Source organism: Anolis sagrei, chromosome 6 (assembly GCF_037176765.1).
Source record: "Anolis sagrei isolate rAnoSag1 chromosome 6, rAnoSag1.mat, whole genome shotgun sequence".
Lineage (NCBI taxonomy): Eukaryota > Metazoa > Chordata > Lepidosauria > Squamata > Dactyloidae > Anolis > Anolis sagrei.
This window is the reverse complement of record NC_090026.1, coordinates 5,424,758-5,442,200: the sequence shown is the minus strand read 5'-3', so window position 1 is coordinate 5,442,200 and position 17,443 is coordinate 5,424,758. Positions and strand designations below refer to the sequence as shown.

At 44.3% G+C, this 17,443-nt stretch overlaps 1 protein-coding gene and 2 non-coding genes across 3 annotated transcripts in view; 2 read left to right on the top strand and 1 right to left on the bottom strand.

Moving 5' to 3' along the window:
- The first annotated feature begins 313 nt into the window (after window positions 1–313).
- On the top strand, window positions 314–395 carry TRNAL-UAG (transfer RNA leucine (anticodon UAG)). The gene has a single exon. It is a non-coding gene; the product is annotated as a tRNA-Leu (tRNA).
- Window positions 396–588: 193 nt separating this feature from the next.
- TRNAG-UCC (transfer RNA glycine (anticodon UCC)) lies at window positions 589–660 on the top strand. Its single transcript has one exon. It is a non-coding gene; the product is annotated as a tRNA-Gly (tRNA).
- A 12,870-nt stretch (window positions 661–13,530) lies between these two features.
- Window positions 13,531–17,443, bottom strand: part of POLR2A (RNA polymerase II subunit A) — a 46,169-nt gene continuing 42,256 nt past the window's right edge. Inside the window, exons 27-29 of the mRNA XM_060779851.2 lie at window positions 16,772–16,885; window positions 16,360–16,509; window positions 13,531–15,614 (exon numbers count right to left, since the gene is read on the bottom strand). Coding sequence (XP_060635834.1) covers window positions 14,458–15,614; window positions 16,360–16,509; window positions 16,772–16,885 — 1,421 coding nt within the window. The 3' untranslated portion in view covers window positions 13,531–14,457. The remainder of the gene's footprint in view (window positions 15,615–16,359; window positions 16,510–16,771; window positions 16,886–17,443) is intronic.

Below are 17,443 nucleotides of genomic sequence, written 5' to 3'. Positions count from 1 at the left end.
TGATCAGCTGAAACATTCACACCTAGCTCCAGCAGAGAAGAGTCCTTTGTCCCACCCCAGCCATTCCACAGATATATAAACCCATTTTTCCTACTTCCAACAGACTTCACAACCTCTGAGGTTGCTTGCCATAGATGCAGGCGAAACGTCAGGAGAGAATGCTTCTAGAACATGGCTCTATAGCCCGAAAAAACCTACAAGAACCTAATAAGCATCCCATCTCTGCATCTGTGGGTTTGCATGGGCCAGTTTGCAAAAACAATGGCACCAAAACAAAATTTCCAGGGCTGAATCTGCGGCTGGCCCCATCTCAGGTAGCGTGGCCGAGCGGTCTAAGGCGCTGGATTTAGGCTCCAGTCTCTCCGGGGACGTGGGTTCGAATCCCACCGCTGCCAATCACTTTTTTGAATATTTTATATAAAATTATTTTTTTGCTGAGTTGCCCAAAAATCAGCCAAATAAATCAAAGAAAAAAAAAAGAACTAAAGGAAGTAAAAAAAATTAAAATCCCAATTTGTTTTTCCACTGCCAACTGAGAGAAGAAGTATTCTCATATTAGGAGCTTCCAGCTGCTTTGCTTTCAAGCAGGCGTTGGTGGTATAGTGGTGAGCATAGCTGCCTTCCAAGCAGTTGACCCGGGTTCGATTCCCGGCCAACGCAATTCACTTTTTTTTAATTCCCAATCTTATTTTGGAATTTTTTTTTTTTTTAAAAAATGCTTTTCTGCAGCCTTGAGATTGTTTTGTTGCAGCCTGTGGTTGCAAAAGCATGCTAAGGAGGAATGTAGCACAACATATTCGAGGATGAATCCACACTGTAGAATGAATGCAGTTTGGGTATTGTGCATGAAATGATCTCCAAGCTAATGTGTACAAACACATTTAGGAAGCATACATTGTGTTAGGCTTTAAACATGGGTCTGTTCTCCAAGAGATCTTATTATGTATTGTCTCCTGTGCTTTAGTAATAATCTATATAAATAAAAAATGTAATGTTCGTTGAGTTAACATAACAAAAACTGCTGGACAAATTGACACGAAATTTGGACACGACACACCTAACAGTCCAACGAGTGTCCATCACCCATAAACACACACACACACATGCACATGCACACACACACTCGCACACAAAACCCCAGCAGAACAGACTTAAAAACCCAAAAATATACCATAAATACACATACACATACACTCATATACATATGCACATGAACACATTCACATACACGTATATATATATGCACAAATACACACATACATATACATACACACATATATACATTCACACAAGCACATAAACATGCGCACAGACATATATATATATACACATGCACACACATATACATATGCATATACATACACGCACATATGCACACATATACATATGCATATACACATACACACAAATATGCACACATATACATATGCATATACACATACACACAAATATATACACATATACATATGCATATACACATACACACAAATATGCACACATATACATATGCATATACACATACACACAAATATATACACATACACACAAATATGCACACATATACATATGCATATACACATACACACAAATATATACACATATACATATGCATATACACATACACACAAATATGCACACATATACATATGCATATACACATACACACAAATATGCACACATATACATATGCATATACACATACACACAAATATATACACATATACATATGCATATACACATACACACAAATATGCACACATATACATATGCATATACACATACACACAAATATATACACATACACACAAATATGCACACATATACATATGCATATACACATACACACAAATATATACACATATACATATGCATATACACATACACACAAATATGCACACATATACATATGCATATACACATACACACAAATATGCACACATATACATATGCATATACACATACACACAAATATATACACATATACATATGCATATACACATACACACAAATATGCACACATATACATATGCATATACACATACACACAAATATATACACATACACACAAATATGCACACATATACATATGCATATACACATACACACAAATATATACACATATACATATGCATATACACATACACACAAATATGCACACATATACATATGCATATACACATACACACAAATATGCACACATATACATATGCATATACACATACACGCAAATATGCACACATATACATATGCATATACACATACACACAAATATATACACATATACATATGCATATACACATACACACAAATATGCACACATATACATATGCATATACACATACACACAAATATGCACACATATACATATGCATATACACATACACACAAATATATACACATACACACAAATATATACACATATACATATGCATATACACATACACACAAATATATACACATATACATATGCATATACACATACACACAAATATGCACACATATACATATGCATATACACATACACACAAATATGCACACATATACATATGCATATACACATACACACAAATATATACACATATACACAAATATGCACACATATACATATGCATATACACATACACACAAATATGCATATAGACAAGCACACACATATACATATGCATATACACACACACAAATAGGCATATAGACAAGCACACACATATACATATGCATATACACATACACACAAATATGCATATAGACAAGCATACACATATACACAATATGCATGTAAACATATAAACAAACAAATACACACACATATACACACACACATATACACCCATATATATATATATATATATATATATATGCAAACAAACACATATATGCAAATATATAGACACATGCATACACATACAAAACACATATACACAGAGTGGGCCACAGCAAAGCATGGCAGGGGACGGCTAGTACAATATAATATGTTATATATACATATAATATTTATAATATTACAATGTAATACAATATAATGCTAATAATACAATATTATAATTATATATTTTGTATTACATGTAATATTACTAATAATATTGCAATATAATGGTATAGTACAATATAGTAATATATAATACTGATATTGTACTATGCTAATAATATAATATATTGTATATATGTATGTATATATGTCGGTCTATCTATCTATATCTATCTATCTTGTAAGCCGCTCTGAGTCCTCTTTGGGGTGAGAAGAGCGGCATTAATCCCAGAGTATCTTTAACTACTTCCAGATTTCTGTCATTCTGCTTGAACAACCAAGTCTTAAGTTGTTTCCTAAATGCTAAGAGGGAGGGGGCTGATTGTTGCGACTCAGCTGGAACCACAGAGTGTCTCTGATGAGGACAGATCCTGTACTAGGGACTTTTATCTCCTAATTACGCTATGTCCCAAGCGGCCAGAAATGGGTTTCATTTTAGCTTTGAATCCCTTATCATTCTTTCTTCGAGCCAGGCAGAACGCCTAAGCAACTGGTTTGCTTTCCTATTTTGACTAATAACATCTCGTCTTATCTACTGGCTCATTAATTTCTGCAGCTGGCCCAGATGTCGAGTTATTCTCAGACTCCAAACCATGGGAATTCTCTGGTAGCAATTCAGGGAACCCACCATCATCCCTAAACCCTTCAGGACTCCAGACTCCCCAAACTCCCCAAACTCTTCATTCTCAGACTCCAAACCATGGGAATTCTCTGGTAGCAATTCAGGGAACCCACCATCATCCCTAAACTCTTCAGGACTCCAGACTCCCCAAACTCCCCAAACTCTTCATTCTCAGACTCCAAACCATGGGAATTCTCTGGTAGCAATTCAGGGAACCCACCATCATCCCTAAACTCTTCAGGACTCCAGACTCCCCAAACTCCCCAAACTCTTCATTCTCAGACTCCAAACCATGGGAATTCTCTGGTAGCAATTCAGGGAACCCACCATCATCCCCAAACCCTTCAGGAACATTCTCATAAAGAAAATACACTTTGAACAGGGATCTGGCCATTCTCTGCTTCAATAGCCAGTTCATCACTGGAAACACCATTACCTACATGAACCTCATTGTCATCATTCCCTCATCCAAAGAATCATAGAATCATAGAATAATAGAATCAAAGAGTTGGAAGAGACCTCATGGGCCATCCAGCCCAACCCCTTGCCAAGAAGCAGGAATTTGCATTCAAATCACCCCTGACAGATGGCCATCCAGCCTCTGCTTAAAAGCTTCCAAAGAAGGAGCCTCCACCACACTCCGGGGCAGAGAGTTCCACTGCTGAACAGCTCTCACAGTCAGGAAGTTCTTCCTAATGTTCAGATGGAATCTCCTCTCTTGTAGTTTGAAGCCATTGTTCCGCGTCCTAGTCTCCAAGTAAGCAGAAAACAAGCTTGCGCCCTCCTCCCTGTGGCTTCCTCTCACATATTTATACATGGCTATCATATCTCCTCTCAGCCTTCTCTTCTTCAGGCTAAACATGCCCAGTTCCCTAAGCCGCTCCTCATAGGGCTTGTTCTCCAGACCCTTGATCATTTTAGTCGCCCTCCTCTGGACACATTCCAGCTTGTCAATATCTCTCTTGAATTGTGGTGCCCAGAATTGGACACAATATTCCAGGTGTGGTCTAACCAAAGCAGAATAGAGCATGGGGAGCATGACTTCCCTAGATCTAGACACCATGCTCCTATTGATTCAGGCCAAAATCCCATTGGCTTTTTTTGCTGCCACATCACATTGTTGGCTCATGTTTAACTTCCTGTCCACGAGGACTCCAAGATCTTTTTCACACGTACTGCTCTTGAGCCAGGCGTCCCCCATTCTGTATCTTTGCATTTCATTTTTTCTGCCAAAGTGGAGTATCTTGCATTTGTCACTGTTGAACTTCATTTTGTTAGTTTACCAGAACCCTGATCCTTAAACTCCAACAGCAGCAGATGGAAAGAAGTGATAGAGTTGAATGTCATCCGCATACAGGTGGCATCAAACTCCAGAACTCTGAATGATTTATTTATTTATTTTCAGTATTTCTATTCCACCCTTCTCACCCTGCAGGAGACTCAGGGCAGATTACAATACACTTATTCATGGCAAACATTCAATGCCATTTAGACATACAACATATATAGACACAGAGGTAATTTAACATTCCAGCTTTTCCGGCTTTATGGGGGTATGCTCAATTTCGGCCACAGGGAAGCCAATGCTTCACCGTCCACTTGTGACACCGGCCCCTTTGATGGAGTGCTTCCTCATTCTTCTGCACTCTGCTGGAATCATAGAATCAAAGAGTTGGAAGAGACCTCATGGGCCATCCAGTCCAACCCCATTCTGCCAAGAAGCAGGAATATTGCATTCAAATCACCCCTGACAAATGGCCATCCAGCCTCTGCTTAAAAGCTTCCAAAGAAGGAGCCTCCACCACACTCCCCCTGGGGCAGAGAGTTCCACTGCTGAACAGCTCTCACAGTCAGGAAGTTCTTCCTCATGTTCAGATGGAATCTCCTCTCTTGTAGTTTGAAGCCATTGTTCCACGTCCTAGTCTCCAAGGAAGCAGAAAACAAGCTTGCTCCCTCCTCCCTGTGGCTTCCTCTCACATATTTATACATGGCTATCATATCTCCTCTCAGCCTTCTCTTCTTCAGGCTAAACATGCCCAGTTCCCTAAGCCGCTCCTCATAGGGCTTGTTCTCCAGACCCTTGATCATTTTAGTCGCCCTCCTCTGGACACATTCCAGCTTGTCAATATCTCCAAAGTTTTATGGTGTCGTAAATTAATTAATTAGCCTCCCCACATAAAGCGGTACCTACATTTCCTACTTGACAGATGCAACTGTCTTTCGGGCTGCATAAATCGACAGCAAGCTAGACTATTAATGGTCAGGAGCTTACTCCAACCTGGGCTGGCTTCGGACTCTCGGTCAGTGGTGATTTAATGCAGCTGGCTACTAACTAGCTGCACCACAGCCCGGTCTCAGCGGCTTTATGTAGATCAGTGGTTCTCAACCTTCCTAATGGCGTGACCCCTTAATACAGTCCCCCATGTTGTGGTGACCCCCAACCATAATATTGTTTTCATTGCTACTTCATAACAGCCATTTTACTACTGTTGTAAATCATAATGTAAATATCTGATATGCAGGATGCATTTTCATTCACTGGACCAAAATGGGCACAAATACCCAATACACCCAAATGTGAATGCTAGTGGGGTTGGGCGAGGATTGATTTTGTAATTTGGGAGTTGTAGTTGCTAGGATTTATAGTTCACTTATAATCAAAGAGCATTCTGAACTCCACCAGCGATGGATTTAAACCAAACTTGGCTCCCATGACCAATGGAAAACATTGGAAGGGTTTGATGGGCATTGACCTTGAGTTTGGGAGTTGTAGTTCACCTATATCCAGAGAGCACTGTGGACTCATGCAATGGTGGATCTGGACCAAACTTGGCATGAATACTCAATATGCCCAAATGTGAACACTGGTGGAGTCCGGGGAAAATAGATCTTGACATTTGGGAGTTGTAGTTGCTGGGATTTATAGTTCATTACAATCAAAGAACATTCTGAACTCCACCAACCATAGAATTGGCTCAAACTTCCCACAGGGAATCCCCATGACCATCAGAAAATACTGTGTTTTCTTATGGTCTTTGGCGACCCCTCTGACACCCCCTCGCGACCCCCTCAGGGGTCCCGACCCTCAGGTTGAGTAACACTGATGTAGATGTTAAACAACATGGGGGACAATACTGAACCCTGCAGGACTCTACAGGACAATGGTTGCGGAGTCATGCAGGTGTTCCTCAATGACACCTTCTGGGAATGGCTCTCCGGGAACGACCTAAGATACCGCAGAACAGTGCCTCCAAGACTCATTCCTGCGAGGCTTCCTAGAAGGATACAATGGTCGCAGGCATCCTCAAACTGCAGTCCTTTAGATGTTTGGGCCTCCCAGAAGCTTGTTCAATTGTCAGGAATTCTGGGAGACGTCCCAGAAGGATACCGTGGTCTACAGTATTGAAAGCCGCTGAGAGGTCCAGGAGAACCAACAGGGCCACACTCCTCCTGCCCAGTTCCCTATGTAGGTCATCCACTAAGGCAGTGTTTCTCAACCTTGCTAATGCTGCAACCCCTTAATACAGTTCCTCATGTTGTGGTGTCCCCCAACCATAAAATTATTTTTGCTGCTACTTCATCACTGTCATTCTGCTACTGTTATGAATTGTCACATAAATACCTGATATGCAGGATGTATTTTAATTCACCAGACCAAATTTGGAACAAATATCCCATACGCCCAAATTTGAATACTGGTGGGGTTGGGGGAAAATAGACCTTGCCATTTTGGGAGTTGTAGTTGCTGGGATTTATAGTTCACTTACAATCAAAGAGCATTCTCCACCAACGATGGAACTGAACCAAACTTGGCACATGGAACTCCCATGACCAACATAAAATAGGTTTGGTGGGCATTGACCTTGGGTTTTGGAGTTGTAGTTCACCTACATCCAGAGAGCACTGTGGATCCAAACAGTGATTGATCTGGACCAAACATTTGCTCAATATGCCCAAATGTGAATACCGATGGAATTTGGGGAAAATAGACCTTGACCTTTGGAAGTTATTGTTGCTGGAATGACGATATGTGCGATTCACAGTTGGCCACAATGGAGAACTAAAAATTATCTATCGAATTATACATGAACTAAAACTCACACATAGAGGCCACGATGAAGGCAAACTAATAGGCCAAAAGTCGTGGGTTTATTTCCCAATCTAAATAAATATACCGAGCAACAGAGGCTTCCTATAAATACATTAAATCAGGGAATTCTTGGGCATGAGGGGCAGGACAAATATGTTGTCCAAGCTCAAGTTACATTTAAAAACCCTCTTTCCAACCTCTGCAATTCTTCCATTCCCCATTTGTGGGAAAGCTTATCAATCCACTTCCTCTTACACAGAATGAGACAAATCCAGATTTTTTGCAGAAAGCACGCAGCTTCTCGTTTCGGCCAAGTCACGAGTGCGGCACACAGCTGCTTCCATGGGCCTCCATTGGCCTGATGTGCCTTAAAATAGGACTTGTCTTCTGACCCAAATGTGACCACAGAAACCAATGTTGGTTCGGTCATGCCATGGCACTCCAGAGGAAGCCAAGGCCTGCTCCAAACCTTTGGCTAAACAATGAAAGCTTGCAAAATAAATGATGTGCAAGGTGAGATGTGAATGTGATTTCTGGCATGCAATGTTATGACAAAAATGACTTAAGTCAGTCAAAATTGGGTCTGGAAATCCTCTACGTGGATATCCTCAAAAAAGAATTAATGCAACGCTATCATGCCAGTTGGAAGGGATCCCCAAAGGCCATCTAGTCTAACCCCAAGGTTCCAAGAGTACAAAGGCACAGGCCAACTTCGGCCCTCCAGGTGTTTTGGACTTGGGCTCCCACAATGTGGGTTTGCAGATGATTCCTTGATGGAGGCTCCAAGAGGACAAAGGCACGGGCCAACTTCGGCTCTCTGGGTGTTTTGGACTTCCACCATTCCTAACAGCCTCAGGCCCCTTCCTTTTCCCCCTCAGCCGTTTAGCCATGTATAAATATGTGAGAGGAAGCCACAGGGAGGAGGGAGCAAGCTAGTTTTCTGCTTCCTTGGAGACTAGGACGCGAAACAATGGCTTCAAACTACAAGAAAGGAAATTCCACCTGAACATGAGGAAGAACTTCCTGACTGTGAGAGCCGTTCAGCAGTGGAACTCTGCCACGGAGTGTGGTGGAGGCTCCTTCTTTGGAAGCTTTTAAACAGAGACTGAATGGCCATCTGTCAGGGGTGATTTGAATGCAATATTCCTGCTTCTTGGCAGAATGGGGTTGGACTGGATGGCCCAGGAGGACTTTTCCAACTCTTTGATTCTATGATTCTAGGAGTTGAAGTCCAAAACACCCGGAAGGCCCAAATTTGCCCATGCCTGGTATATACACTAGATTTGTCCACCATGCTGCTTAACATATGCATGAAATTGCTGGGGGAGGTCATTTGAAATTTTGGAGTGCGGCGCCACGTATATGCAGATGACCCAACTCCACTTCCCACCTAAAGCTAAAGATGCTGACCCTCAACCAGTGCCTATCATCAGCAATGAACTGGATGAGGACAAACTGTAAGTCCATCCAGACAAGATAGAGATGCTTCTGGTGAGTTGGAAGACAGATCAGCAAATAGGGATCCAGGTTATGCAAGATGGGGTTACACTCCCCCTGAAGACACAGGTCTGCAGTTTGGGAGTCCTCCTTGGACTCAGCATTGAACTCTCCAGAGATCTGTGGTGGTCAGGAGGGTCTTTTTTGCTCAGCTAAAATATGTGCCAACTGTATCTGTTCCTTGAGAAGCCAGATCTGGATTATTGTAACACGCTCTCCATGGGACTGTCTTCAGAGAGTGCTTGGAAACTTCTGTTGGTCCAAACAGCTCCGGTCAGATTGCCAACTGGGGCTGGCTATAGGGAGAAAATCCCACTGTTGCAGCGGCTCCACTGGCTGTCAGTCTGTTTCTTGGCACAATTCAAAGTGCAGTGGTTCTCAACTTGTGATCTGTGAACCACCTTTGGTCCCCAAGAACAGAAATATGGTCCACAGCCTTACCATTACTACATCATTGTCTTGAAACCACACAGCAACGAGCACGACTAGTCTCATGAAACGTTTATAGTGCCGAGGCAATAGGGATATCAGGAGGGGAGAGGCTGACTACCCACAAAAGCCATGTATAAATATGTGAGAGGAAGCCACAGGGAGGAGGGAGCAAGCTAGTTTTCTGCTTCCTTGGAGAGTAGGACGCGAAACAATGGCTTCAAACTACAAGAGAGGAGATTCCATCTGAACATGAGGAAGACTGTGAGAGCCGTTCAGCAGTGGAACTCTCTGCCCCGGAGTGTGGTGGAGGCTCCTTCTTTGGAAGCTTTTAAGCAGAGGCTGGATGGCCATCTGTCAGGGATGATTTGAATGCAATATTCCTGCTTCTTGGCAGGGGGTTGGACTGGATGGCCCATGAGGTCTCTTCCAACTCTTTGATTCTATGATTCTATGAAAAGATTATTACATCAGCTCTAGATTATTAAATATTTATTTATTTATTTATTTATTACGGTCGCTTATACCCCGCCCTTCTCACCCGGGGGGGGGGGGGGAACGGGACTCAGGGCGGCTTACACACAAGCAAGGCACAGTTCAATGCCCGCATTACATGACAACAAAACACAACATCAGTTAACAACAATTATAACAGTGATAACAGTTAACGTAGGCAATAATTATTATCGATAAAACAACCATAAAACCCATAAAAGCAATACACAATAAAATAATACAAACCTCATTGCTAGTCAGTTTTAACAGACTCATAGTTTAGGTTCTACTACCACACATTATCGGTCCTATCCGTCTGGTTTCCAAATCTAATTGTCAGGATGCCCAAAGGCCTGGTTCCATAGCCACGTCTTTACCTTCCTCCTGAAGGCAAGGAGGGACGTAGATGCCCTGATTTCCCCCGGGAGTGAGTTCCACGGGTGGGGGGCCACCACTGAGAAGGCCCTGCTCCTCGTCCCCACCAGCCTCACTTGTGATAGCGGTGGGGTCGAGAGCAGGGCCTCCCCAGGTGATCTCAAATTCTGGGATGGGACGTAGAGGGAGATACGTTCGGACAGATACGCTGGACCGGAACCGTAAAGGGTTTTGTAGGTCAGAACCAGCACCTTGAATTGTGCTCCGAACTGAATCAGCAGCCAGTGGAGCTGACACAACAAGGGGGTGGTGTGTTCCCTGTATGTCGCTCCGGTGATCAATCTGGCTGCCGCTCGTTGGACCAGTTGAAGTTTCTGAACAGTCTTCAATGGCAACCCCACGTAGAGTGCGTTGCAGTAGTCTATACGGGATGTATATGGTTTTCTGTGGTCAAGCAGATGGAGACCACTGGATGGCATATGTTCTGAATCAGAAACTAGAGCTGGTGTGGTCTATCCAATGCAATTTTTTTAACCAGCACCCCAAATAACCAAACTGAATCTAAAGTTGACGAAAAACTGATTTGTAACCCTTTTGGTATTCATGTTGGAGTGTGGTCTCTCAAAACAAGGTTGGGATCCACTGCCCTAGACAGTTCAGGCCCAGGCTATTTGGCTGACCACATCTCCAGGGTGGGAAAAAAACTCTTTGTCAGTATAATTGTTTAACTAGGGTGAGATATAGTTTATAGTTCTGGTATACGTCACACATTCCAATGACATGGATTTGAGATAATGGACTGGGCATTCTCTTCCAGCCATGCCGGGGAACAAGCAAGACAGGTGTATGATTTCTCCAGCATGGCTGGAAGAGAATGCCCAGCAGTCCATTATCTCAAATCCATGTCACTGGAATGTGTGACGTATACCGGAACCGTTCACAGTTCATGCTCCAATGATGGGCGACCTTTTGAGTTTGGTGTGTCAATACTCGCCAAAAAACCGAGCATAACTCCAGTAGGGTGTCACTTCGAGAAAAACCCATAATTTCATGGTATTTATAGTTTAATAACAAAAATATATTATTGTAATATATAACTGTATTTAATAAAGCAAAAACTAATTATTTAACTTACCTGCTTTTTCTATAATGCCATATATCTCGGCATTATAGAAAAATGCTGTTGTAAGAGCCGAGGATGAAATGTCCTTCTTGGGAGGCAGCCCCATCTTCTCTGTATGCGGCTGTGTGTCATCGAAAATGGCTATGCGTGTCAGTGCTGACACACGTGTCATAGATTCGCCATCATGGCTCTAGGCAGTAAATCACATCTATGCCTTTAACCCTTGCATAGCATGCCATCCTGCACCGCACACATAGTTTTAAGAACTATAAACTATATCTCACCCTAGTTAAACTTTTATGTTTCTGTAGTTTTAGAAAGTAACTAAATAAATGTGCCGCTTCAAGGCTTTGAAGTTGATGAAGGACTGTGCACTCCGTTTTCATTGTGTGCCTCCTAGCAGTTGCTCTGAGGCCAAACTTTATTGACACTCTTGCCTGCTTGAGACAAGTGTGAATTTTTAATGCAGATTTCTCCAAGGCCATACAATGCTAATCAAGGTGGCCAATTGCAACATTCACACTTGCCTCAAGCAGACAAGAGTTCTTCCTCCCACCCTGGAAATTATTCCACAGATATATAAACCCCACTTGCCTAGTTTCCAACAGACCTCACAACCTCTGAGGATTTTATTTTTTTTTCTCGTGTCAGGAGCAAGTCGCTTCTGGTGTGAGAGAATTGGCCGTCTGCAAGGACGTTGCCCAGGGGACGCCCGGGTGATCTGATGTTTTTATCATCCTTGTGGGAGGCTTCTCTCATGTCCCCGCATGAGGAGCTGGAGCTGACAGAGGGAGCTCATCTGCCTCTCCCTGGATTCGAACCTGCGACCTGTCGGTCTTCAGTCCTGCTGGCACAGGGGTTTAACCCACTGCGCCTCTGAGGATGCCTGCCATAGATGCAGGCTGGAAAACTCACAGCAATCCTATTATTATATTTATTAGGTGCCCCCGGTGGCGCAATGGGTTAAACCCTTGTGCCGGCAAGACCGACAGGTTGCAGGTTCGAATTCAAGGAGAGCGCGGATGAACTCCCTCTCTCAGCTCCAGCTCCCCATGCGGGGACATGAGAGAAGCCTCCCATAAGGATGGTATAACATCAAAACATCCAGGCGTCCCTTGGGCAATGTCCTTGCAGACGGCCAATTCTCTCACACCAGAAGCGACTTGCAGTTTCTCAAGCTGCTCCTGACATGAAAAAAATTATGTTTATTTATACCTAGCTTTATCTGTCCCAGAGGCTCAAAGCGGCTTACAATTAAAAGGATGACCACACAATTGAAAATATACAAATATGCGAAGACTGAAACAAAATTAAACAGAACAGTATTATAAATTCTCAATTTAAAATCATAGAATCAGAGTTGGAAGAGACCTCATGGGCCATCCAGTCCAAACCCATCCTGCCAAGAAGCAGGAATATTGCATTCAAATCACCCCTGACAGATGGCCATCCAGCCTCTGTTTAAAAGCTTCCAAAGAAGGAGCCTCCACCACACTCCGGGGCAGAGAGTTCCACTGCTGAACGGCTCTCACAGTCAGGAAGTTCTTCTTCATGTTCAGATGGAATCTCCTCTCTTGTAGTTTGAAGCCATTGTTCCTTGTCCTAATCTCCATGGAAGCAGAAAACAAGCTTGCTCCCTCCTCCTCCCTGTGACTTCCTCTCACATATTTATACATCGCTATCATGTCTCCTCTCAGCCTTCTCTTCTCCAGGCTAAACATGCCCAGCTCCTTAAGCCACTCCTCATAGGGCTTGTTCTCCAGACCCTTGATCATTTTAGTCATCCTTCTCTGGTGACTAAAAGCTATTCAAAGCTAAAAAATTGCAGAACACTTTAAAAAACTGTATAATGAAAACACACACAAGGTCAACAGTTAGTAAAAAAGTTTTTATTTCCCCTCCCCTTCCCGAAAGTTACAATTTTTTTGAGTGCAGAAGGGGGAAAAAAAGCAAGAATTCCAAACACCCAACAAAACGACGTTGTTTTTAACTGTTGTGGCCCGGCCTCGTTCCTTTTTCTCTCTCTCGATCCTGTTGAGCAGAACCAGGAGGAAAACCTGCTCGAAGCATCCAAAGCCAGGGCCCAATTCCAAACTTTCCAACATGCAACGCAGGACCAAAGGAAACCAAACCACCCTGGATCCATTGTTTTAAAGAGTTAAAACCTGCTCCTCTTAAAAAAGGCCGCCCTTCGTTCTCGTTCGGCCAAAAAGGAGGAGAGGAAAAGCCAACACATAATGCACCTAAGTCAAGAAACTGCCTACTGTTTTCAACATAAATAATTCTCAATAGACATGGAAAAGGAGTATTACAGAAGCTAGGGGATCAATGGGCACTCAAAGGAATCGCGGCTTCAAAATGCCACTTTTTTCTCCCTCCTGAACAGTTAAGAGAGAGACCAGAAACTTGACTTTTAGCGGGGTGGAAGGTCACACTTTCCCACCCCTTTCACACAGAGGTCCTGATTTCCCGATTGGTTAGGTAGTCTATTTGATTATTTACAAGATTATTATTTTTTTTTTCTCCCCAAAGATAAAAATACCAAAACATGAAGAGCGGAGACTAAAACTTCCTCCATTTGGGGGATATGCAGGGGGAAAAGAGAGATGGGATCTGTAGTCGCGGGATTCCCATCCTCAGCCGCACATTGTCAAGGCTGCAGCCGACGCAAAGCGACAAGAGGTTTCAGGCAAGTTTCCCCGTCTCCCAAACTGTTTCGAAGCTTTTCAGCACAACGACAAAGCACACGACGGCAGGGAAGTCACCCCCCAACCGGTCTTCTCTGGGGCCTCCCCACACATTCAGTTTTCTTCGTCGCTGTCGTCGGGGCTGATGGCCGGGCTGGTGAGGCTGTAGGTGGGCGAAGTGGGGCTGTAGCCCGGCGAGGTGGGCGAGTAGGTGGACCCTTTTGGCGAGGTGGGCGAATAGGTGGGCGAAGTGGGACTGTACTTGGGAGAGGTGGGTGAGTAAGTAGGGCTGGTGGGGCTGTACTTCGGCGAAGTCGGGGTGTAGACGGGCGAGGTGGGCGAATAGGTCGGCGAGGTGGGGCTGTACTTGGGGGTGGTGGGGCTGTAGGTGGGCGACGTCGGGCTGTACTTGGGCGATGTCGGGCTGTACTTGGGGCTGGTGGGGCTGTACTTGGGGGACGTCGGGGTGTACTCCGGGGAGCTGGGGCTGTAGGAGGGGCTGGTGGGGGTGTACTTGGGGCTGGTCGGGCTGTAGCTGGGAGAGCTGGGGCTGTAGCTGGGCGAGGAAGGAGTATACGTCGGGGACTGTGGGGTGTAGCGGGGACTGGAGGGGGAGTAGCTGGGCGAAGTGGGGCTGTAGCTTGGGCTGGTTGGAGAATAACTGGGGGAGGTCGGGCTGTAGTTTGGAGACGTAGGGGTGTAATTGGGAGATGTCGGGCTGTAACTGGGAGAAGTTGGGCTGTAACTGGGAGAGGTGGGGGTATAATTGGGAGAAGTTGGGCTGTAATTGGGGCTCGTAGGGCTGTAGCTTGGACTTGTAGGGCTGTAACTAGGAGATGTCGGGCTGTAACTTGGACTCGTAGGGCTGTAACTGGGGGATGTAGGGCTGTAGCTGGGACTGGTTGGGGAATAACTGGGTGAAGTGGGGCTGTAGCTGGGACTGGTTGGGGAATAACTGGGTGAAGTGGGGCTGTAGCTGGGGCTAGTTGGAGAATAACTGGGTGACGTAGGGCTGTAGCTGGGCGAAGTTGGGCTGTAGCTGGGTGAAGTTGGGCTGTAACTGGGACTGGTTGGAGAATAACTGGGGGACGTAGGACTGTAGCTGGGGCTGGTGGGGCTGTAATTGGGGCTGGTAGGAGAATAGGAGGGGGATGTTGGGCTGTATGAGGGGGAAGTTGGGCTGTAGCTGGGGCTTTGTGGTGTGTATCCTCCAGGGGAACGGGGTTCGTAAGCAGGCGATGTTGGGGAGTAGCTGGGCGACATGGCCCCACCTGTGGAAATGAAAGAGGAAGAAGAGTCAATTATCTGTATTGGTTATAATTGGCATGGGCAAACTTCAACCCTGCAGGTGTTTTGGACTTCAACTCCCACAATTCCTAACAGCCTCAGGCCCCTTCCTTTTGCCCATCAGACACTGAAGCAGATTTTTACCACAGAGACATAGAACAGAAAATTTGAGGACTATATTAGACATAATTGAATACGAGGCAAACAATGAAAAAGAATTGGCACCGATCTTCATAGACGCTGAAAAAGCATTTGATAATATCAATTGGGATTTTATTCTGTTACTATTGCAAGAAGTGGATATGGGCTACCAATTTACAAATGCAACAAAATTAATATTAAACAATATAAGAGAAGACAAAGAGTTATTGGTAACGAAAATAAGATACATATAAAAAGATTTAGTTTGTATAATAGAAAATCCAAGAGAAAATATTCAGAATTGGCTAACTGAAAGAGAAGAATTTGGGAAATGATCTGGATTTAAATTAAATAGACCCAAATCAAAAATCCTAACAGAAAACATGTCAAACAAACAAACAAACCAAAAAAACCAAGAGGAATTGTGGGAGTTGAAGTCCAAACACCTGGAGGGATGAAGTTTGCCCATGACTGGTTGATAAACCACCTGGTAAATCTTTCTGCCAGAAAATTACACTGCTCAAACTAACAGAACCGGTACAGATAGCTACGCATGAGTCTCACTGTAAGAACAACAACGCTACCTACCTGGTGATGGGATGTATGGGCTGGAAGGTCCCGGAGACCCAGGAGAGCCTGGAGTAGGCGACCAGGCAGGAGAGTAGCCTGGACTGAGGCCACTAGCATCTGAGGCAGCGCTGGGCGAAAAGCCAGCTGCCCCAGGAGTCATTCCGCTCCCTGCGGAGGAAACAAAAGTGAATATGCACAATCAGAAGGGGAGAAAACAGACCGCAGAATCCCCCCAGGCTCCAAGAAAGGGAACAAGGAACTGGAAATGACTTAAAAGATTGCTTATTCCAAGCAGGAAGGAACGATGATTATTCCCCATGTGGTCCAGGGAAAAAAGTAGAGAGACATAAAACTCTAAAATCTAAATTTGACATTTCTCTTGCTCATAGCCTCCTCCCTGATCCCCCAATACAAAGCCCCTGATACCTACCGACACTGGGAGACCAGGCTCCGTAGGCTGGTGTGGCCCCTTGGTTCCAGGGGGTCATGGCGGGCGACATCCCTCCCATGGGACTGGGAGCGGAGCCAAAGAACATGCCGGTGGCTGGAAGGAAATATAAGGAGTTAGAAAGGAGGATTTTGGCTCCAGCCGGGTTGGGGACACGAGAAAAGAGATTGGAAGTTTGTGCTTAAGCACTGCCTCTCTTTAAAGGAAGGCCTGGGTCAACTTGGGCCTTCCTCCAGGTGTTTTGGACTCCAACTCCCACCATTCCTAACAGCCTCAGGCCCCTTCCTTTTCCCCCTCAGCCGCTTAAGCGGCTGAGGGGGAAAAGGAAGGGGCCTGAAGCTGTTAGGAATGGTGGGAGTTGGAGTCCAAAACACCTGGAGGAAGGCCCAAATTGACCCAGGCCTGTTATATACACTAGATATGTCCAGGAAAATCTGAGAATCCCACTAAGGAGGAAATGATAGACCAAGCACCTAATCCTGACCCCATTGACTGGTCTCTGGTTGCATCCCTGGATGCCTTTTGCTAAGTATGTTGTGTCCGAGCTGCTTGGTAATTTCCCAGACCAACAAAAGAGAGAAAAAGGAAGGGGAAGCAGTAGGTTCTCAAGACTGGTGTAGAATTAATTTTTGTGGTTTTTATTCTATTTCATGA